Source organism: Podarcis muralis, chromosome Z, assembly GCF_964188315.1.
Source record: "Podarcis muralis chromosome Z, rPodMur119.hap1.1, whole genome shotgun sequence".
In the NCBI taxonomy this organism is placed as follows: domain Eukaryota; kingdom Metazoa; phylum Chordata; class Lepidosauria; order Squamata; family Lacertidae; genus Podarcis; species Podarcis muralis.
In genome coordinates, this window is record NC_135673.1 from 10,246,364 (window position 1) to 10,270,387 (window position 24,024).

A 24,024-nucleotide genomic window follows, 5' to 3' on the forward strand; every position below is an offset into this window, starting at 1 on the left:
ACATTTGCCACTTCCCCCACCCCACCCTGGCCTACATTTCCCCTTTGTTTATGCCTTTGCCTTGTCCCTTCCTCCCCGCTCAACCCAGGATCTCCTCCCTCCCTTCTGGTCTCCCCCCCTGTGAATATCCCCACCCCCAAATCCATCACCTCTGCCAAACATCTCACTTTGCTTTGTGCGGCAGAACCGTCTCCATCCCAAGAAACACGAATGCCGTGGTGAAGTTGAAAAAACAACAAACCACTTTATTTTTTAATAATAATAGCACATCTGTCATATTAATTACAACTTGAATATAACAAAACAAAAGGTCAGTCATTAAAGAGCAGCAAGTTGAAAGACTGAATCTTTTCTCTCTCTGGTTTTAATAAGAAGGTGCACAGAAGCATTAAGAACATCAATCCAAGCTAATGTAAAAAGAGAGAGAAAATCCCTCGGGAGGGGGGGAATGATATTTTTAGAGCCCCGCCTCCCCCCCCCCCCACTATGGCAGATTAGTCTGCTCTGTTGTGGGGCCTAGATTTAAATCGTGCAATGAGAAACGTGCAAATGCAACCACATTCAGATCTCTCTGCAAATTACTGGTAATGATAACAGATTCTTAACTTCAAAACAAAAAACAAAAAAACAAAACAAAACAAAACAAAAGTCAGTGCTTGGTCATTTCAATGTGTCATCCACAATGCTGTGCCCAGTACTTTTTTCAGGTAGAACTTGCCAGAACTCAGTTTTGGCACCTCTCAGGTGGGTGCCATTGCCATTCTAAAAGAATGAAGGTGCCGTTCATGGTGAATTCCAGCACCTCTTTTTCTTCAAAAATAGCACTGGCTGTGCCTTTCATTGTCAAGGAGAATGCTAGGAGACAGAAGCAAGTCTCTTTTTTTGGTCTCCCTCATTTTGAGGAAATGTCCCCTTTTCAAATCTTCCCCGTAGTCAAGAGTATATTGAATGGTGTGCATACTAAACCTCAGGTGTCAGTGGCAATTCCCCTCCCCTTCCCAGAGCTACAGTTCCCAGAGTTCCCTGTGTAGAGGGGTTAATTGTTGAACGCTCTGAGAACTGTGGCTCTGGGAAAGGAATAGGTGTCTCCTAATCGCTCTAAGCCCCCTTAACAAACCACAGCTCCCAGAAATCTTTGGGGAAAGTCATGGCCATTTAAAGTGGTATCCACATGAATATGGCCTGTATTTGAATTTAGAGGTGTTCTCCCGAGAGAGCCTTGTGGGATGGAGAACCCTTGTTGGAAACTGAAGGGAGCTCAGCTAACTCCAAAATGGCGGTGCTTCTCCCCTGCTTTGTTTTAAAATCCCTGACAGAGATCATTCTGTCACACCTGCACTTGAATTATTAAACCCACAGACATTGGTGCAGAAGCCAGACGTGTGTTTAGACGCACAAACAGGACGGTCATCAGTGATTTGGCTCCATAACAACATTAGCACCGCCTAGTGGTTCACAGTTAATAGCACAATGAGGTCCACTGTGGGCAGTGGATGCCAGACAACACTGAAAATAAAATATGTTCATATCAAGGCTGTAGTTCTAAACATGCTTCTTTTGGAGGAAGCTCCAAAAGTAAGTTTTCCTCAGAATAAACCTACTGAAGTTAATGGTCCTAGTTTAGGGCAGAACCCTAACCCTAGATCCACCGAGATCCATCAGACTACAATGTGGCTGATCTCTGGCTCGGCTGGGCTATGCTGGCATAAGCCCCCAGCCCCAGCTCAGCCAGTCCCTCACCCCAGCTGAAATGCGCACGGTGGATCTTAAGCTAGTATGAGACCTGAAAAGGGGTCATTCCGCAAGGGTGGGGGGGCAGTGTCAGCAGGGAGGATTTGACAGCTTGGTCACATGACCTGGCAGACTGTCGTAAGGTAAGCTGGCAAAACTCAAACTCTGTTTTAAAGCCTCCTATCCCCTGTGCTTTGGCTTAGACTGGCTCAAATAGTGGTAGCCTCGCTCCCGAACAGAGTTTGGATCTGGCTTACTTTACACCACCTTCCCATACACACAATTGCTCCCTTAGTCATGCTCATTAATTTCAGTGGGTTTACTCCGAATCAAACTTAGTTGACTACCTCCCAATGGGTCTTACCACCAAGTAGACTTGCCTAGGACTGCATTGCTCTCATGTGGTTTTAGATGCTGTCGCTCAGCCAAATCTTATTTGGTTACATGGTGTCTTCATGAAGCTGACTCAGATCAAAGGGAGGAAGCTTTGCCTACACTCAGATTTGGCTTCAGACACCATTGCTCAGCCAAACCTCACTAGCTTATGTGCTGTCAACACGAAGCCAAATCGCTTTATTTCTGACCCCTTTTCATATGAGCGAAAGTGTGGACATGCTTTTAGTGTACTATTTGATTAAAACTGGTTAGGACTGCCAAGGAGCAGATAAAAATTGCTTCAGGGACCAGATCCAACCCACAGGCTGGCAGTTGATAATAATAATAATAATATTTTTTTATTTATACCCCACCCTTCCCGGTTCAGAAAACTGGGCTCAGGGCGGCTAACAACAAATTTAAAACACTCAATTGATGCAACAAAAAACAGCATAAAATACAGCATACAATTTGAATAACAAAAAATTCAGGATTCAAAAATCAATTTAGGGGGAAAATCCATCCAATAAACATTAGATGATCACCAGGGCTACCTGGCAAAATTAGTCCTATTTGGGCCAGCGAGGAGACCAAGGGAGAGCGGGTAATCTTCAAAAAAAGGGCAGGGGGAGGGGAGGAAGGGGAATAAAATATCAGGCTAAGTTCAAATTGAAAGCCAGGTGGAATAGCTCTGTCTTACAGGCCCTGCGGAACAAAGTTAAATCCTGCAGACCATCCCTCCTGCAGAGCAAGCAAATAGTAAAGTAATAAATTTGATTCTTCCTGCCTCGTTGTGATTTGGCTCCATAATAACACCATGCAGGCTAATGAATTAATTGGCTGAATTATGACACCTGAAGCCAAATCAGAGCAAAGGCAGCAATGCCCCCTGCCATCACTCTGATTTGACTTCATCACAACACCATGTAAAGCAATGAGAGTTGGTTGAAAAATGACATCTGAAGCCAAATCAGGCTTCCTCTTCCCACACTCAGGAACTGCTGGTTTGAAAAATGGCTCCTTGCAGCAACAAGGAACACAGTTGCCTGGCAAACTTTATGGTCCCCACCACAAAAATCAGATAAGAGTCCCAACTTTTCAGCCTACAGACAAGGTGTCATATTTGAGGGGAGGGGCGACTTTTGGCTCAGCCCTAGCTAATACTGCTTTACCTTCATGGATGACTATATAAGCAAATACCATCAACTTTCACACATATAGCTTCAGACATACAAGAGGTTGGGTTGCGCCACATTCACCCCCAATTCTCCTCCTGCTTCCACCTGAATCTTTGTAGGATGCTCAGAATGGAATGTTTTCCCCCAGTTGATTCTACCTGTCTATTATTATTGCCTCTTCCTCCCTACCTCCTCTTTCCCTGGCCACCCAGCTCAAAGACTTGTCATATTGCACATACATATCAGAGCTATAATCTCAGGCCTTGCTTGCACACACACAATAGAATCAGAGTGGTCCAGTTGCAAGGCAGAAGAATTAACTGGACCACTGCAGGCATAGAGTGAATTCCATTAAAAATAATCCCATATGTTCTATATCTATATTTCCCCTCTATATATCTCTCCATAAGTAGAAAACTAGCTGGCTAAGAACTTGACTCCCTGATATTCTAACTTTCTGCTTGGATGGAATTGTTCCATATGGAGAAGCATTCAAACATGTGTTCATCCCCCTGTCTTGCAGTCTGTATTGGTACAGCCACATGACCTGAAAAGCTGTCTGTGGACAAATGCTGGCTCCCTCGGCCTGAAAACGAGATGAGCGCTGCACCCCATAGTTATCTTTGACTGGACTTAACTGTCCAGGGGTCCTTTACCTTTTTTATCTTACAGTCCATCCTACCACATTAAAGTTCTACCACCTCATTCTCCTGGATATGTAGACCAGGCCTCATTTCTGCCATTTTCTCACAGAACACATGGAACCTGGTCTTCCAAAAAATGCAGGGTCAGCCAGTTATATTCACAGCAACCAAGCACATTCACAACCAGTGCCGGATTTACTATAAGCTATAGCTTAGGGCCCCACTCTCTTGGGCCCCCCCCAAAAAAAAATAAAGGGGGGAAAACTGGATGTACATTTCCAAAAAATAAAACTTACATACAGCAACAGTGGCAAATGGCTTTAGATATCTATTAGGTCCATAAATTACAATATAGCATATATTCAACACAAAAAACAGTGACAATAGGTTGTTGACAAAGGACAGCTGGACATATAAAGGGCCCCATTACCTTCAGTAGATTAGGGCCTCAGATCCAGCCCTGTTCACAACACAACAGCCCTCACAGGCTGAGATTCCTGCATTGCAGGGGATTGGAATAGATGGCCAGCTCTGTGATTCTCTGTCATCACTGACCAACTATACCCTGTTCTCCCATATATCCCAGTTAGTCCCCTCAGCACAGCCAAGGGGTTAGATAAGCTTTAAGCGAATCTCTTATTGAATGTCACCTCAACTCTACAAGTTTAAACCAGTTTAACTCTCAACTAAGGAACAGAAGTCCTGCATGGGACTACGAACCTTCAGCAAAGATTCCCTCACTGCCTCTCAGAACTACCACCCGCAAAGTTGGGCAGAGGAGAGTTATGGCTGTCAAAACTGGTTTTGAACCAGTTTCAAATGCATAGCATAGATAAGCGGGTTCAAGGGACACTGGAGCCTAAAAGCAGCTTTGGCTGGCGCCCAGCTAACCTGAACCGACATCAAATGCAGGGCAGTTAAAAGCATGGCTGGGCTAAAAGCTTTTTTTGCAGGCACCGCCAATCAGCTGTATTTACAATGCACTGTGCTCTGTGGGCACTGATGCTAATTGGCCAGGGCTTGCAAAGTATCACCCAGAGTTATGCAATTCCCCAACAATCAGCTGATCATTGCACTGGCAAGAAACAGGTCACCAGTGGGAGACACTGCCCACTTATCAAACTTGCCTTCTGTGGGTGGAGGGTGGATCTTTCCCCCACCCCCATTCTTAAATCTTTCTGTCACTTCATCCTCCCTGCCAAGAACAAGGACCCACCCCTGCTTGGTTAAGCAACCTGGACAGTTTCGTCCCATCCCAAAATGGCAGCAGCAGTTTCCCTCTCTGCCTGTCACCACGTTTGAAAGAGAAGAGTCCTTCTGGAAATGGCAGGTATTGTCCTTCTTTCGACAAATAAAATACATTGTTTGTACCCATTCACTCCTTCCCTCAGCCTTGTAGAGAAGCAGTGTTACAAAGCAACATGATTCCATTTGATCTGTAGCTTACAAAAATCGTTCTTTCAACGAAGCCTACTTGAAGGCACCTCATCAAAGTATTACCCAAACCCCACCCCAGAGTGCCCAAAATAAGCATAACATAGCTTACATCTGATTGCACGACTCCTCTGAGTTTATTTTCCCCAAACTCTTTATTTTCTCAAGGGCAAACCACCCAGACACTCAGTAGGGGGTGGTGCCCTCCCATTCTATCAGGTACTCAACTTTGCCATCTAGGTTCACCCTACGGGCTAACACTTTGTACTTCTCCCCACACACCATCCTGCCAGCAGCGCCAAAATAGTTGTTGATTGATGATCTGAGGTAGGACGATGAGTTGCCTTCATTCAGGCTCCCGAAAGCATGACCCTGGGTGGGGTTCTCTGGGCGATCTGGGCCCCCGGTTGCCTCACTTTCTTCTGAGGAGCACCCAGGTGTGACCTTCTGGGGGCCCTCCGCACATTTCTGCTTTGTCTCAATAGTTGTGTAGCTTCTGCATGTCATCTTACGCTTCCGGCTGCCCAGGTTCCTTCTAGGTAATATGTAATAATATTATTAGAATAATAATAATATTTTTTTATTTATATCCCACCCTTCCCGGCTCAGAAAACCGGGCTCAGGGCAGCTAACAACAAATTTAAAACACTTAATTGATGCAACAACAAAAACAGCATAAAATACAGTATAAAACGTGAATAACAATAAATTTAGAATTCAAAAATCAATTTAGAGGGGAAATCCATCCAATAAACATTAGATGATCACCAGGGCTAGCTAGCTAAATTAGTCCTATTTGGTCCAGCGAGGGGGGAATTAGCTGTAGGATCCCAAAGTGGGTAATCTTCATAAAAAGGGGAGGGGAAGGGGAGGAAGGGGAATAAATATTAGAATAATATTGCTAAGTTACAGCTGTGGTTGTTTAGCTGACAGATGGTTTGGAACAGAGATGGGGACTCTTTGGGCCGCCAGATGGACTACAGCTCCCATAACCCCTCCAAATTTAGAACACATCTTTCCATAATAATTAGCTGATCCCCCATTTAAAAACTGTTATATGGTTTTTATTGTATGGTTTTATGTATGGCTGTTGTTAACTGCTCTGATATGTTTTCAAGAATAGTGGTCTAGAAATACTTCTACAAATAAATACATATAAGTATCTGGAGGGCCACAGGACGTTAAATGAATCAATTAAATACATTCCAAATTATGAGTCCCACTTAAGTAAGTGCGTAACTCTTAAGCAAGTACATATACATGTTGCATTTTGATAGGCAGATAGACGTGCTTATAAAAACAGCAGGTGTGAAGCGCCATCTTTAAAGTAAATAGCAGACAGCCCACACTGAACGCAAAAACGAAAACATAAGATAGCCCCTGGCCTCCCACCTTGTTTCATAGGACACACTGGTTGCGGCTGAACCTGAAGTACTGGCAGCATCCGTGGCCATATCCACGTCAGAAAAGAAATTATGGCTCGAGCTTCCGCTGGGGAAAAAGCATGAAAGCGTGAGCAGGGAAACAGTCAAACTGCACTGAGCAACAGCTTAAGCACAGGCTCTGTCACACAGCGTATGTCATCATCATATAAAAGAGTGCTTCTGAACAAGTGTCTGCAAACCTTGCTTTGCCAAGTTTTCACCTTGGAATGGACCTCTCCACACACATTTGTGGAAAGCCTTCCTGCAAGATATGCACCTGTTTCCATCATTATCAACTTCCAGGAGGAATTTGAAAACATTCATGCTTATCTGGGCATTTGGTGGCATACACAGGCATCAATCATACTCTTCTTGGGTACCCAGGAACAACGTTTTTAATCATAAACGCTTCTGGGGTATTTTAAACTGCAATTATTTTATGCACGTTTTAACGTTTTGGGGGGTTGGGAATTGCTTTTAAATTATGGATCTATTTTCTGCCCTAGGCTCCTTTGGGAGGAAGGCTAGGATATAAGTTTAAAAAGTAAATAAAAGCAAAGCATGTGGTCTTCCCCTGGGCTATGCCTCCCCCCGCCTTCCATTAGCCTTGCTCCAAGCCTCGCCTGGTCCTGTAGCAGACAACTGTTACCTTTTCGAGCTCTGCATTTCATCCACATTGAAGTCAAAGATGCTTGCCAGGTGATGGTTTGTGCTCCAAGCAGAGGCAAAATCAGTCTGAGAGTCGGGATGTGAAGAATGACAAAACAGAAACCTCCATTACAAATATATACACATATTATCAAGCAGAGAGGTTAGGTGTTTGATTTCAATGGCAGACAGGACGCTTATATCTCTCACTCCTCGTGGGCTAATTTTAACAGATGGATGGGGCTGCCCACTTGCCAATCCAGATGTCATAGTGACATCAGGTGTGCCTTTTTGTGTGTGTACGTGAACAAAGGCATGGTGTTTTGCAGTTGCCACCAAACAGCCGACAGTCAGCCCTTCCAGAGCTTTTCAAACACTAACCATCTGATTGGTTGCAAAGCATGCAAAGCACCATGCATGGAACTTCGTGGGTGCTTGCAACCCACCCCCTTTTGACCCAGCCACACCTGACACTGCATGCAGTATCAGGTGCACAGAGCTGAGCTGGAATGGCCTGCTGGGTCAAATGGGGGTGGGGGAGAGGGCTGGTGGGCCTGATCAGGCCCACAAGCCAAAAGGTTCCTGACCAGTGCTCAAGAAGTATAGCATGGCCAAAGGTCAGCGCTCTCTCTTTCTCTCTCTCAGCTAGATTCCTCCACCCTTTGTGCCTTAACAGCAGGTTTAAATAGCCTGAAACAGAAGCAAGCCAACTGCTGCTCTGAAGCCTCTGCCTCCCCTAAAATTGTTCCCCAGTGCCCCCCCCACCCTTGTGAACTCATTGGTGCAACATACAAGCCCCCATCCCATTCTGAAACACATCTCACATACGTGCAATCAGACCAAACACATGTTCTTCCCGTTCACCCTTGCTTGCCTCCTGTTTCCGCCCCTTCCCTCTGTCATCTCCAGTGTCAAATTTTAGAGTGTAAGCTCCTCGAGGCAGGGGGCTGAATTGTCACCATTCTGCACTGTGCCAGGCAAAGTGGTGGCGCTGTCCCGTATGCTAATAATAGCAAGCTCATTCTCCGAGCACTGATCTTTACATGACCAAAACAGCACAAGAGGGGGATAACAGCAAGCTCAGGGGAACCTGAAATATTTGAAGAAGTATGAAAAATATTGGGTAAGAGGGAATCTTAAGAGGAACCCATAAACAGCTCAGTGAGAAAGCATGCTGAGTAGGCATGGAATGATGCCTGAGTGCTGGAAGGCAAGGGGAATGGAACACCAAATAAGAAAAGAAATTGAACGGAGTAACTGGAACACTGAACAGAAGCACTCCACGCTGCAACATTTTACTGCAGGTTCCACTTGTTTTTATGCGGAATGCTGAAGTATAATGAGGGCTGAGCATGCTCAATGGTCATAGGATGCTGACTGACTATGGAAGCAGGGCAATGCTGGGGTGGAAATGCAGCGAGGTGCTTTGGAAAAGGGCATATCTAACTGGCACCGTGAACAGCCCAAGAACATCAGCTGCTGCTAAGAAGAAAACCATTATTCAACCACTCTGGTTTGAGTAAATCAGGAAATCTACAAAGAACCACATAGGGAGCTGAGTGAGGGGCAGTTTCTTTTCTTCAAAAAATAAAAATAAAGAAACTAACACTGGGAATCGCATCATCCAAGAGGAACTTTGACTTTTTCCCCTTCTTCTTCCTCTTCTTCTGTACACTGTGCGGTGTCGAACTGTGGAAAAACAATATTGGAAGAATTGACAGATTTAGTATACTTTTGATGTAAAGTGTTTGGTTTTTCTTTCCCATGCTGGTTGCGTTCTCATTTTTCACCTCCGTAATAGCTGGGCAAAATGGCAAGATTTGCACCATTCCTTCTCTGCATATCCAAATAACCTCCTTCCCTAAAGATCCTTGCAGCTGCTCTGATCAACAGGCAGAAGACCCTTTTAGTACTTCCACCACCCTCAGAAGTTCAGAGAGGGCCTTCTCTGCAACAGCCCCTAAGTTGCAGAATTCCCTCCCCACAGAGGTGCAGCTGGAACCTTCATTACATAGTTTCCATCATATGCTAAAGACACGCCACTTTACCCTGGCCTTCAACATATATATATATATAGGGTGCACCCTACTGTTGTGACTGTAATTTGCAATAGTAAAAATACTATTGTACTTTTTAAATTGCTGTAGCCCACCCTGGGACCTTATGGCAAAAGGCAGGTAAGAAATCTAATTAGTAAGATTAAAAGGACGGCAGTGATAATGCTGATGACTGAATACACATAAAGGGATTCTAGGTTTGGAAGCAGGGAATAGTAGCTATTCATAGTGACAGAGGAAGCTCCAAGGTTGGCTCTCCAGATGTTGTGGGACTCCAACTCCCATCATCCTTGTCCATTAGTCATGCTGGGTAGTGCTGAGGGGAGTCGAAGTCCAACAATACTTGGGAGCAGCACCAGTTGCTGATCTCTCATTGACACTGACTGGCAGTGGCTCTCCAGGGTTTCAGACATGGAGTCTCTGTCACAAGAGATTAGGGCCCTGCGGGACTTGACATCTTTCCACAGGGCCTGCAAGACAGAGCTGTTCCACCTGGCCTTTGGTTTGGTCTGACCCTTATGTTTCCCTCCCCTTACGGTTTTGATTTATGGGCTACTTTTAAAATGAGGCTGCATTTTAAATTGCATTTTAACCTGTATTTTAAATTGGGTTTTTTCCCCTATTATGTTTTTATTAATTTTACTGGTGTTAGCTGCCCTGAGCCCGGCTCTGGCCGGGGAGGGTGGTGTAGAAATAAAAGTTATTTAATTTATTTGTTTGTTTATTTATTTATTTATTATTATTATTATTATATCTCCAAACCCAACCTGGAGATGGCAGGGATTGAGCCTGGGACCTTCTGCATGCAAAGCAGGTGCTCTGCCACTAAGCTATAGCCTTCCTCTGACATTCATGATCCTAGAGTAAACACAGGGAAAGGGGCACCTGTAGACCTGGACAATATGGTGATAGATAAGTGAAGACTGGTTTGAAATCCACATCGTAATAACTGGTTCAGAATATTTGCCCTGACTATAATATAAACTGCTCAAAGCCAGAGAATGCTTTTGTCTGCTCTTCCTTTTATCTGTTAGATCCAGCAGATGGCAGCAAACCACAACACAGACACAGACCAGGAACTTTCCTCTGGCTACAATGCCATGAGATTTTCTTACAAGCAGGCTGGCAGATGCTGGAAGCCTCTTTTTCCCCCATGGGGTTATTCTGAATTCAAAAAAACAATGAAATAAACCTTGCTCTGTTGTTTAAGCCTCTTCTTTCCTGAGCTCCCTTCCTCCTTCCCTTCTCCCCTTCTCTCCCTCGTGTCCATACCCTTTGCTTCTCCTCTTTTGCAGGGGGCGGGATGTGCAATTGTCTCTGTCTGTCCCCCCCCCTCCAATTATGCTCTCCCATTTTAAAGAAGGCCCAACCCCCGGCTCATGTGAGCAAGAGCGACAAGGGGGCTCACTCAGCTGAGGCGCAGAAAGGCTTCTTGTGCCTCAACTGACCCATTTAAAGAAGCCCCCCATCTCTCCTCTGGTAGGGCTAAGTGATGTATCTCTGCTGCTGCTGCTTCTTCCCCACCTTATTTCCAACATTGTCATATATTGCCATATTTAGCTGTAAACCAGATATTACCCAGTCCTGGTCACCTCATACCTTGGTCCCTGCAAAATAGTTATCCGCTGCTTGGCTTCACAGTTACAAAATGGCCCACAAATTTCCTGGCCCCGCTTGCCAGCAGTGAACCTGTTATATGTTTTTTACTGCATGGTTTTCTGTGCAATTGTTGTAAGCTTTTAATGAACAGCAGTACTGTATATAAATATTTTTACACAGAACAAAACATCCTGCTAGGTTTTTGGAGGCGGGGGAGAGGGAGGGATGGCTGGCTGGCTTACTCATTCTGTTGCCTGGAAGTATGGTGTAGTGGTTAAGAGTACTAGACTTAGACAAGGTGGATTCAAATCCCCCTTGGGCCGCAAAACTCACTGGGTGACCCTGGGCCACTGGTCATCTCTCAGCCTAGCCTACCTCAATATGTCTTTCAGAAGGCTCCCTGAAGGAAGGGTGAGATACAGAAATGTATGAAAAACAGTTCTGGTCACAAGCATCACCCTGCTCAAGTGCAGACCTGCTTTGGTTGGAGGAGTTGGGTTTCTCTGTTTCCTTCGGCTCAGGAGGTTTAGCATCAGCCGGCCCTGGGACCTTCCCTGGCAAGAGTTTGTCTGGTGGGCTTGGTGGGACCCGGACCCGCAGTCGGAAAATGCACTTCTTCTTCTTGATTTCCTTCCCACTCAGAAATCTGAAAGGCAGCAGACAGTAAAGTTTGGTATTGATTTTTCAATTGGTAGTGATTCCCCCCCAGAAAATGCAAATTTAAAGCGGTTGCGGATTGGCAAAATGTTTTTAGCACTTGTAATGTCTTCTGTGCTTTTAATTAAAAGCGTTTCGCTTGCAGGTTCGGCAGCATTTTGGGAAATGGTTTTCCGAGACTTTTGTCTGCCTCCATGCGATGACTATCTCACCTTTTTCCATTCCAAACTCTGACTTCCAGGTCAACCAAATGGAAATTGGCATCAGGAATGACTTTCCAAAAGATGTTGATTACAAGAAACACAATAAAAGTGATGCGGAGAAGCAGCCCTTTTATTACTCTTACCTGCTTTTGTAGCTGTTTAGTGCGTTAAGGAGGTGTTCGGCTCTCTCTGCCACGGGAGTGTTCTTCAGCTGAGAGGAAGAACTTACTTAGTTATTTTCAATTTCTTTTTAAATGATGCTTTAAAGGGTCAGAAGCCCTCTCAAGGCAGCCTTCCTCAAACTGCATCATAACATTTAAAACATAAAAACACAAGTATTAAAACTCAGACAGCAAAGTACAAACAACGTGTTCCAGACCAGCAGCCCGCATAAAACATTTCAGACAGTTTGGAGTAATTTATAAAACAAAAAAGCAGCTGCTAGCTTAAAAACAGGGACCTGCATCATCAATTGGAAGCAGACTGGAACAAAGAAAAGGCCCATTTAAAGGGGCCAAATGCACGTTGGTGGGAGAGCAGCTTCCTTGAATGCAGAAGGTTTGAGGTTCAATCCCTGCCATCTCCGTGTCTGAAACCCCAGAGAATTGTTCCCAGTCAGTGTAAACAGTGGTGGGCTAGATGGACCATTTGTTTTAAGCAGCAGAAGGCAGCTCTCTATGTTCCGCGGGAGGGAATTCTTAGGACCAGGGCCAGCACCGGAAAGGTGTTAGGGATGAGGGGCTCTGTGGGTCCCCATCATCCTTGATCATTGGCCATGTTGGGCAGTGGGGCTGAGGGCACCTGGCAGCCAACAAAATCTGGATGTAAGTGAAAATCCAAGAGTTTTAGGCCCCAACCCAGTTAAAGTTGGTCGTGACTAAGGCTGCAGTCCTAACCCTACATACCTGGGTGAGCTCCCATTGCTCGGTCCCTGCTCCTGCCAACCTAGCAGTTCGAAAGCACGTCAAAGTGCAAGTAGATAAATAGGTACCACTCCAGCGGGAAGGTAAACGGCATTTCCGTGCGCTGCTCTGTTTTTGCCAGAGGTGGCTTAGTCATGCTGGCCACATGACCCGGAAGCTGTACTCCCTCGGCCAATAAAGCGAGATGAGCGCCACAACCCCAGAGTCGGCCACGACTGGAACTAATGGTCCGGGGTCCCTTTACCTTTACTTATCACAACCTTTTGGGGAGGGTAAGGAGGCGGGAGGGCTCTCGGACCCTGTCAGAGCATCGCAACTCCTTCCCCAAGCCCAGGAAGCATTTGCCCAGCTTAGGGAAGGAGGCATGATGCTGTGACAAGATCCTGGAACCCTACTGCCTCCTACCCAAAGCCAGGCAGGGAAGGTCTCTTCACTTGGGTGGCAGCACCCTGGTAGGTGGACAGGTAGGCAAGGGAGTGTAAAGCAGCTAATCTGCCCTTATCGACCAGCCTTGGCATCACGCCACACCCCTCCCCCACGCACTGCCCCTCCCCCAGCTTGCTGGTGAGTACTGAAACTTTTTTTTCTAGGAAAAAAGCGCTGGTGCAGCCTAAGTCCCACTGAAGCCTGAAGAATAAGCCAGCCTGGTTGTGATATTTTATTAGCTCATTTGAAGCCTTACTATTTTAATTAAAAATTTAAAAAATCAATAAAAGTTTTATATTGCTAGGGGGGGGCATGCAAGGCTTTACACATCATGGCTATGGGAAGCTGCCTTATGAAGAGTCAGATAATTGACCCATCTAGCTCAGTATGATACTGAGTGCCATCAGCCCTCCAGGATTTTAGACAGAAGTCTTCCTCAATCTTACTTGGAAATGTCAGTGACTGGGCTTGAAAATGTCTCCACATGCAATGCATGTGCTCAAGCACTGAGTTGCAAGCCTTCCCCCAATGGAAGCTGAAAGGGGGAGATGTATTGCAAGTGGCTTCTGCAGTTTCTGGAAGCGTGGCCAAACATCATTCGCAGGTTCCTTGAGGGCTAGCGACTTTTTAAAAAAAGAAAAAGCTGAGATTCTGAATACCTGAACAGCACACAGCTCCTTGTTTCCAAAAAATATTAATTTAGCATTTACTGTTATTTACTATTTTTTATTCAAACTGTGTTTATATTAAATTGAAATGGCAACATATATACTTATACCAGTGAACATTCCGATTATGACCACAAGGTGGAGCCCAAGTTCCAGCTTTGAAGTTGTAAATGGAACCGAGCAAAGTTCTCAGTGACTCTGCCACCCTCCTCCTTTCAATGCAGAAGTGGGAAACTTTGACCATCCAGATTGTCACTGGGTTCTAACCCCCATCAACCTCAACCAGCATGCCCAAAGTTCAGGGGTTATTGGAGTTGTAGTCCAGGAACATCTGGCAGGCTACCCGTTCCATGGCCCTGCTTTTACTGGTTTGACAGCTCTGCCACTTACCTTCCCAAGCTGCAGAAGGTTCCAGCGCTGATTGACAAAGGTCAAGATTTCATCAAAGTCAAAGTATTTCTTTTTGCTTTGGACACCCAGGTTGTAGAGTACAAGATGCACGAGATCCACCCTGTGCATGAAAAAAAGGAAACAGAATGACCAAGGTTTCCTGCAGAGGACCTGTTCACAGACCATTCATCCTGATTTTGCTTGCATAAATACTATGCAGATATTAGACTATAGCCACATTAACACCATAGATTTAAAGCCCGGTGATACTACTTTAAACAGTCATGGCTTCTGCCAAAGAATCCTGGGAGTTTGTTGAGTTATTAGCCGGCCCCCATTTGTCTCACAGAGCTACAACTTTCAGAGTGGTTTAGCAGTCAACCTCTATTCCCAGAGAGATTGTAGCTCCAGGAGTCTATTTTCACTTACATGTGCATTCTTAATCACGCTTTTATTCCAGCATATGAATTCTTGCACGCAATTACCTGGCAGGAGAGCTGCATTGCAAATTTCAGAGCAGAGCAAATTCTGAAGGTGGCAGTGTTTCACTTCCCATTTTGTTTTGGGAAGCATGGATTAGGTAGGTTCACCTTTAAGCAAGACCTGAATCGAATTTCTCCCTCCTCCCTAAATGCAGTGGAGGTATTGCTCCTTGCATAATTGCCATGTTCTTTACCGCTACCAGTTTACAGATTGCCTCCCATAAGAAAGACTCCAAAGGACACCTCTGACACCTTGGCACTTTCCAAGCACCTAACGCAACACAGAAGGATTGTTAGAGTTCATACTAAACATGGTCATTTCGATAAGTGCCTGTAAATCAACAATGTAAATAGAAGTGGAGTTAATGTAGATCTCCTGGTATGCCCCACAGAGAAACCTACGGTCTTCAAATAAAAACATCTTGAAGGTCCCAGGCCACAGAGAAGTTAGGCTGGCCTCAACTAGAGCCAGCGCTTTTTCGGCTGTGGCTCCGATCTGGTGGAACACTCTGTCACAAGAGACCAGGGCCCTGCAGGACTTGACATCCTTCCGCAGGGCCTGCAAGACAGAGCTGTTCCACCAGGCCTTTGGCAAGGGCACAGCCTGACTCCCTCCCTCGGCAATCTTCGCAGAGCTCTGGCCCAATGGTTGCTAGTGGCTTGAATTAATTAATTTTTATAATGAATGATTTTAGAATGTTGTTTATGTTGTACCTTTGTACTGTTTTATTGTTGTTAGCCACCCTGAGCCCGGCTTCGGCTGGGGAGGGCGGGATATAAATAAAATTTATTATTATTATTATTATTATTATTATTATTATTATTATTATTATTATTATTATTATTATCTCTGACTGCTCATGCTTACTTATGAGGAGGCCATTTCACAGACAGCTGAAGCCTTGGCAATGCATTCAATGATCTACTTATCTGACAGTGTCCCTGATCAGTTTTCTTCTTATATGCTATTGCCTTGCAGGTCTTTTCCACCTGGCCTGGGAGGGCAGGTGAACAGGGGGCTTTTGTATCTTTTTTTTAAAGATCTTGAGGTTTATGTTTTTTGATGTTTTATTTACTGTTTATTACTACTATTGTTATGTTGCAGTAATGTCTTTTTGCATGTTGTAAGGCACATTGAGCATGGTTTGACTGTGGAAAGGTGGCATATAAATAAAATGTATGAGACTCTTGAGAAGATCACACCTCTCCATTCTTAAGGAAATCAGCCCTGAGTGCTCACTGGAAGGACAGATCCTGAAGCTGAGACTCCAATACTTTGGCCACCTCATGAGAAGAGAAGACTCCCTGGAAAAGACCCTGATGCTGGGAAAGATGGAGGGCACAAGGAGAAGGGGACAGCAGAGGACAAGATGGCTGGATAGTGTTCTTGAAGCTACCAGAATGAATTTGACCAAACTGCGGGAGGCAGTGGAAGACAGGAAAGAGTTGGACACGACTAAACAAAAAACAACAACATGTATGTACGTATGTATGATATAAGCATGTCACACTCTGCAGCAGGGGTTCCCAAAAGTGAGTAGTGCCACCTCCAAGGGGACCAGTGGGAGTACTTAGGAGGGTGTTAAGAGGCAAGGCAGCAGTAGCAGAGCTCTGGAGATGAAAATGACTATCAAACTTTGAAAAGCTAGGACCACTGGATGAAGTTCATCAGTTTTGCTGAATTAATTAAACTAAATAGTTTTTGTTTTATTTTGAATGAATGTGCAATTGATTATTACCGTTTGGAATTTTATTATGTTATTGTCTTCCGTAGTGGGGGGGGGGTATTATTTCTGAATAATGATTTATACGGGGTGGGGGGAGCACTCAGGATGAGTTTATAGAACCAAGCAAGGGTGGTCCACTGCTCTACAAGTTTTGTTGGAACCGTATTTATTTCACTACAAATAAAATATTCTATGAAAAAATAGAAAATAAATATTGCTGCTTATATACAGCTGATTTACATCACAATAATAAACGCTGAGAGTGTGATTCTGCTTCAGCCTTACCATCTCAAAGACAAACGTTTGATGTACTCTGGGCCCTGGTTGCACACTGCGCAGCAGAAAACATAAAACCTGAAAGTTAAAAAAACCAAAAACAAATAAATGAACAAGCAGAACTTTATTTAACTCAGATTAGCAGCATGGTGCACCTGGTGTTGCTCAGGTATGAAGCCAAAAAAAGATGTCAGTGAAAGTACCAGGCTGAGGAGAACATTGCACAGATTGAAGCCACCACCGGAAAGGCCCTCTCCCTTTATCATTCTCCTCCAAGCCTCAGAAGGGGGGCCCCAACACAGCAATCCAAAGAAGGTGAGGGAAAGACGTACCGGTCTCCATACATCATTGGGCAGCTAAGGCATTGTGTGCAGGCTTCATGGAACCATTGTTGGCAGCGGTAACATTGCAGCATCTTCAGGTACCACCTGGAGGGGAAAGAAACTTGGTTGGAACAGGAGAGAGTTGCAACACCTGTGGAGTATTCCCTACTCAAGTTTGCCAACCACCACTACAGTACTAGCATGGGTCTCCCAGAAGGATGCTGATGAGGAATTGCGGCCTTTGGGCTGGAAAAAAAAATACCCCACTGGTGAGTTAGATTAAATCAGTCCTCCACAACCTGGGACCCTCGAGTTGTTGTTGGACTCCCAGTTACCAGCAGCCCAGGCTAGCATGGCCAATGGGCAAGGATTATGGAAGTTGTAGTCTAACATCTAAAGAGCACCAGGTTGAGGAAGTCTGAATTAACTCAGAAAAACACGAGAAAAGCCTCCTGGAACAATGGCCCATTTAGACCAGCATCCTGTTTTCTCCCAGTGGCCACAGAATAGCTATCATAGCTAGTAGCCATTGATAGTCATCTCCTCTGTAAACTTGTCTAATCCTCTTTTAACGCCATCAAACTTGGTGGGCATCACTGCACTCTGTGGGAGTGAGTTCCAGAATTTGACTGTGTGCAACTTTTATCTGTCCTGAGTCTTCCAACATTCAGCTACATGAGTTCTGCTTTGAATTAATGAAGATGGTGCTCATCCCTTGCAGTCTTCCCATTAGACCTTCTGGTAGGCCACTGTGAGAACAGGATGCTGGACTAAATGGGCCATTGGCCTGATCCAGTAAGGCTCTTATATGAGGTGTTCCCAATTTAGTGCAAGTCTGAAAAACTGCAGGCAGTAGGCACCATCTTAAAAGAGGCATTCATCTATCTATCTATATCTATCATCTATCTATCTATCTATCTATCTATCATCTATCTATCTATCTATCTATCTATCTATCTATCTATCATCTATCTATCATCATCTATCAGCAAGAGATGCCTCTTCCAAGCCAGTGGCACACACATGATTCATCTAAAAGCCAAGAAACTTGCTAACTGCTGTAACTTATTTAATTTAACTGGTCCACTATTCATCTGCAATTTAACTGATTTATATTTCTGCAAAGCAGGTTGAAGTGGGCATAGCTCGATAGATAGAGCATGAGACCCTTAATCTCAGGGTTGAGGGTTTGAGCCCCACATTGGGCAAAAGTTTCCTGCATCGCAGGGGGTTAGACTAGATGATCCACATGGTCCCTTCCAACTCTACAATTATATGACTCTGTGATTCCAGCCAGGCAGAAACACAATGGGAGTGCAAAGCAGGGCCCATAAGGGGTGTGGCCTGGAAAGAGTCCCAAGGACCAGACAGAGAGGCTTGGAGGGCCACATTGGGACCCCAGGCCAGTCATTTCCCAGTCGTGGTGTAGGTAAGCCTCTCTATCTAGCTAGCTAGCTGTGCAAGACACACACATTTTAAAGCTTGCATCTGCACCCCTGGAGATGTGGACCACCACATGATTCAGGAGCTTAAATCTCCAAAGGAAGACCCCCCACAGAAGAAAAGGGCAGGATAGATTTGCTCCCTATTGCCAGAGGTCTTCAGAAAGCTCCATCTCCTCAGACATGCCCCCCTCTCCTGGGTGCCACCTTTGTTTTCGTTTCGGTTTCTCTTACTCGCCAGGGCCGCCACAGTAACAGTAACACTGCTGGTGATTGGTTCTGTGGAGGGAGTCCCATTCCAGCTCCTGCAGGTTATAGGACAGCACCATCTTGATCCTTTGCAGCGTCTTCGCAATGGTGCCTTTCCTCAGGGCTCCACCATTCTGCAGAGGCAAAAAGCAGCAAGAGTTTCAGACCACAAAAAGGCGTCATGGACTGGCAGGTGATAGAGGATGAAAGGTGGCAGGGGGGAGAGACCGGGATGCTGAGCAAAGCTGGGGTGGGCCGATGGTGGAATGACTCTGGGGGAGGGACCAGTGAGTTGTGAGGTTCTGTGCCTCCACTGGGGAGAAACATTCAGTGTCACTCCAACGTTCTGTGGCTGTCACAAGTTATGAGTAAAGATTTGCTCAGGGAGCTGAGTAGAAAGAATTGTCGCTTATCACCTGTGTCTTAAGGAGCTGACCTAACAAGCTGATTCAGCAATAAAAGGTAAAGGGACCCCTGACCATTAGGTCCAGTCGTGGCCGACCCAGGGGTTGCGGCGCTCACTGACAAGAGACCTGCTTTGCATGCAGAAGATTCCATATCCAGGCAGGGCCAGGAAGGACCCCTGTTTGAAGCCATTTTTCTTTCTCTAATACTTTTTAATCTCTCTTGTTTTCTTTCTTTAGGTTTTCCTGTGTCTTGTCTTTTACAGTGGTACCTTGGGTTACATACGCTTCAGGTTACATGCGCTTCAGGTTACAGACTCCGCTAACCCAGAAATAGTGCTTCAGGTTAAGAACTTTGCTGCAGGATGAGAACAGAAATCGTGCTCCGGCAGCAGCGGGAGGCCCCATTAGCTAAAGTGGTGCTTCAGGTTAAGAACAGTTTCAGGTTAAGTACGGACCTCCGGAACGAATTAAGTACTTAACCCGAGGTACCACTGTATTCTTTCTTCCTACGTTCTTTTATAGATTAAGTAGCTGTTTGTATCAGTATATTATAAAATGATACTTTGTGGTGGATATGCAATTTTGTATATCTCTGAATACGTATCAGTACATAAATTAAAGAGAGAGAGAAATAGATCTTGAAGAAATGGTGTCAGCATAAACAATGCTTAAACTGAATGGATCAATGGTCTGACTTATAAAAATAATAATATTCTGGCTGTCCTCTGGCAGAGACAGCACACTAGGTTCGATCCACCACTAGCAATTGCTAGGTTTTCACATAGGGGCATCCATAAAGAAGCATCTGCCCAGAGATTGTATGCTCCCGAAACGAGAGCTAGCAGAAAGCATTCCTTGAATCCTATCACTCACCCGTACAGCCAGGGCAAAGATGCATCTCCGACAAAACCAAGATGAATCCAAGGAACTCTCATCGCTGCTCACCGCTGGGATATGGCATTGCTGGTGAAAACCTGAGAGGCAAAGTTTTGCAACTACGTCAAGAGGCTGAGCACTTTCTACAAGGTTAAAGGTAAAGGTAAAGGTACCCCTGCCCGCATGGGCCAGTCTTGACAGACTCTAGGGTTGTGCGCCCATCTCACTCTAGAGGCCGGGGGCCAGCGCTGTCCGGAGACACTTCCGGGTCACGTGGCCAGCGTGACATCGCTGCTGTGGCGAGCCAGCGCAGCACACGGAACGCCGTTTACCTTCCCGCTGGTAAGCGGTCCCTATTTATCTACTTGCACCCGGGGGTGCTTTCGAACTGCTAGGTTGGCAGGCGCTGGGACCGAGCAACGGGAGCGCACCCTGCTGCGGGGATTCAAACCGCCGACCTTTCAATCGGCAAGCCGTAGGCACTGAGGCTTTTACCCACAGCGCCACCCGCGTCCCCCTCTACAAGGTTGCACTAGGCTAAATCCATCATACCATACACTAAAAGTGCATAGCTCCCCTCTCAAAGAATCCTGGAAACTGTAGCTTGTAAAGGGTGCTGGGAGTTATAGCTCTGCAACGGGCAAACTACAGTTCTCATGATTCTTGCACTCTTGTAACCAATAGGCTACAATGTCAAGCAACAGAATGATAAACACACACACACACACACACACACACACACACACACACACACACCCCTAACAGAAATTTTCAGTCCTTGAACATTGGAACAATCCAACCCACAGTGGATTGATTCACTGTTTGCAAACAGGGCCATGAAATCTTGGGGGGGGGGGGGCATTTTGGAAAGAGGTCTAACTGTGAGGCTGAGCACCAGAGTGTTTTTTGCAGGGACCAACATTTGAGACTTCCTGCATTTACTCTGGGATCATGAATGTTGTAGAAGGGCCATAGCTCAGTGGCTGAGCACCTGTTTGCATGCAGAAGGTCCTCAGTTCAATTCCCAGCATCTCCAAGTATGGTTTGGAGAGACTCCAAAACCCTGGAAAAGCATTGCCAGGGAATGTCAACACTGGGAAATACTGAGCTGCATGGACCAAGGATCTGACTCAGCTTAAGAAGATTCCTATGTTCCTAGGAATGTCACTCAGCATGCCACTGCCAAGCTCTGACCAAAGGAAAGAAATGCAAGATGTCTACCAGGGAAGCTTCTTGACACCAGCAGGAGGCTGCAGCCATCTAAGGGCCACTCGGAGGCTGCTCTCCTATTGAGGCAAAGGAGTCTGGCCCCATCCACCAACCAAAGAGCAGCAGGAGGGAGCTTGCTTTCCAGTCTCCTTGACAGAAAGAAAACTAAAGTGCATAACATGAAAGGAAAAGGTACTGGAAGGGAGGAGGAAAAAAGCAAATTGGGGCATCTGAGAGTTGCCGGGGGGGGGGGGGGGAATCATCTTATTATTTATTCTTACATGCCACTCTAAGAACCTTTTAGATCTGGAGAGCAGAGCTTTTTTTAAAAAAAGAGACTTCCCGCCGACCTAATAACGATACAGCAAGCTTGCTGAGCGATAAGGGCATTCTCGTTGCTGCCATTTTCTGCCTCACCCCCCCCCCCAAGCCCCTAACTCAGGGTGGTGGAACTTCCAGGACATTCTTCTTACCAAGTCCACATTTCCCGCATATCAGTATGTCATTCATGGGGGATTTTGTCTTTTCCATACAGATGTTACACATTGACTCTTCACCAGGGAGACCAGCTGAAAAAGAAGACAAATGTCAGCAGCAATCGCCACAACCGCTTGGAAAAAGGATGGAGTACCATTGTACTGTTGAGAGTATATTAACCCATGGTCTGTGTGTGTGGTTTGGGAGCTGCACAGTCAGGGGGAAAACAATGCTGTCCAGGGTCGTAAAGACTGCAGAGAGAATAATTGGGTGCACTCTTCCCACCTTGGATCAAATCTATGCTTCCGTGTGCCATAAGAAAGCTGCAGAGATAGTGCAGGATAGTATGCACCCCGGAAATGATCTCTTTCAGCTCCTGCCTTCTGGAAGAAGGTACAGGGTTATAAAGACTAGGACTAGCCGCCTGAGAAACAGTTTTCATCCAAATGCGATTTTGGTTTTAAACGCAGTGTAAGGTAGCCTCTGTGGGAGTATATTGTATTTAATTATGGGGTGTCAGAGATTTTAGAGGCTTAACCAGGCTGGGATAGCAAGCTTGTTGGTTTTTGAATGTCTGATGTAGATTTTTTTCAATTTCGTTGTTCTGTATGGGACAACGACAATAAAGATTATCGTATCGAAGCCCAATCCTACTGTCACTAGAGATGGGAGATTTCCACCTCATATGCAAAGATGAAAAAGCCTTATATCAGGGTCCCCTTCAGAAATACATTTTATATAACGCCAGTGGTGAGTTTTCTGCTCATGATGGTATTGGGGCATTTATATGCAGGCCACCTTCACACACATAAAGCACTATGATGCCACTTTAAACAGGAATTACTACAATTCTCAGAGTGGTTCAGCAATCAATCCCTCTTTCACAGGGGACTCTGAGAATTGTAGCTCTGGAGGGGGGGGGAATAACAATTATCAGCACCCTTAATAGCTCCCTTAATTCTTTGGGGGAAAGTCAGGACTGTTTAAATGTAGCCAGAATCTTGCTTATAACAGTGCTTGTGCCAGCAAAAGTTTCAGGATGGACATACGGCTTCATTTCGAATTGGTGCATTCCCCATAGCCAGCAGCAGAACGACTTTGAAACTAATTAAGCTTAAGCTTTAGGACCTCTAATCCTGAAGGAGCCCCAGAAGGAATGTTAGTCCTCATTGCTTAAACGTTTTGGGTCTAGTAGATCCAATCTGAGTCTCACAACTCAAACCGATTAATTTTTTATTGTGTGTATTTCAACAATTCCAAAGTTTGAGAGTCAGCAGCACAGATGTTGCAATGGTGGAGTGTCACTGTAAGTTGGCTGTTCTGCTGTGACTAATATATCCCCCCCTTTTTTAAAATAAAAATAAAATCAGAGGTGGGTTTTCTGACTGGATGAATATGCTCAGAGCTCTGGAAAATCCTGAAGACAGCATGGAATATAAACGGGGCAATGTTGTGTTGGATAACAAAAAAGTCAAATAAAAATACTGTGGATCAGCAACTTGAAGAACAGATGAGAAAAACCATACAGTACTATTCTGAAGTTTTTAAAAGAGTTGTAGCCGACTGCTTGATAATCCAGTTAAGTAAGCGAATTGACCCATATGAGCAGATTGCAAAAAAGATTCAAATTCTTCTCAGAACTGATGAACAATTCTGAAATTGATGTGGACAGTAATTAACTGATAAAATCATATTACAAAGATGATATTGAACGCAAATTAGTAAATGGGTATTATCAGTTCAAAGAATATTTGCACCTTAGGAAAACCCAGAACACAGAATAAAAGATGCCATTTAAATTTCAATGCGCAGGAGGTCTTCAGCTTATATGTGAGCAACACATAACTGAAGTGTTGCCCAATATTACTGCTGCACTTAAGCTGTACTTGACAATGCCTATCATGAGATGTGAAGCCGAAATGAATTTTTCAAAGCTATTCTTTATAAGCTCTCATAAGATGAAACTGTATGTAACTATGTTGCTAGAAAAGTTAGAAAAAGAGAGTTTCGTAAAATGTGCTCCATGTAGTACGTATTTTCATAGGCATCTAAAATAAAAGATTATATTGACCGTGGTATTTTCTATGTTTTATTTCATCATTCTATGGTGTATCTTGCATGTATATAACATTTTCCTAATTTTCATACCCCCATAACTTGAAAACTATGAGGCACAGGGGTGTGGGAATTATTCACACC

General features: G+C 44.9%; 1 protein-coding gene across 1 annotated transcript in view; it reads right to left on the reverse strand.

Moving 5' to 3' along the window:
- Positions 1–628: 628 nt before the first annotated feature.
- The window catches only part of PHF19 (PHD finger protein 19), a 37,992-nt gene continuing 14,596 nt past the window's right edge, over positions 629–24,024 (reverse strand). Inside the window, exons 4-15 of the mRNA XM_028715685.2 lie at positions 21,822–21,917; positions 20,137–20,237; positions 18,842–18,990; positions 17,175–17,270; positions 16,852–16,920; positions 14,358–14,478; positions 12,094–12,161; positions 11,566–11,736; positions 9,042–9,123; positions 7,436–7,521; positions 6,755–6,853; positions 629–5,897 (exon numbers count right to left, since the gene is read on the reverse strand). Of these exons, the coding sequence (XP_028571518.2) occupies positions 5,549–5,897; positions 6,755–6,853; positions 7,436–7,521; positions 9,042–9,123; positions 11,566–11,736; positions 12,094–12,161; positions 14,358–14,478; positions 16,852–16,920; positions 17,175–17,270; positions 18,842–18,990; positions 20,137–20,237; positions 21,822–21,917 (1,487 nt within the window). The 3' untranslated portion in view covers positions 629–5,548. The remainder of the gene's footprint in view (positions 5,898–6,754; positions 6,854–7,435; positions 7,522–9,041; positions 9,124–11,565; positions 11,737–12,093; positions 12,162–14,357; positions 14,479–16,851; positions 16,921–17,174; positions 17,271–18,841; positions 18,991–20,136; positions 20,238–21,821; positions 21,918–24,024) is intronic.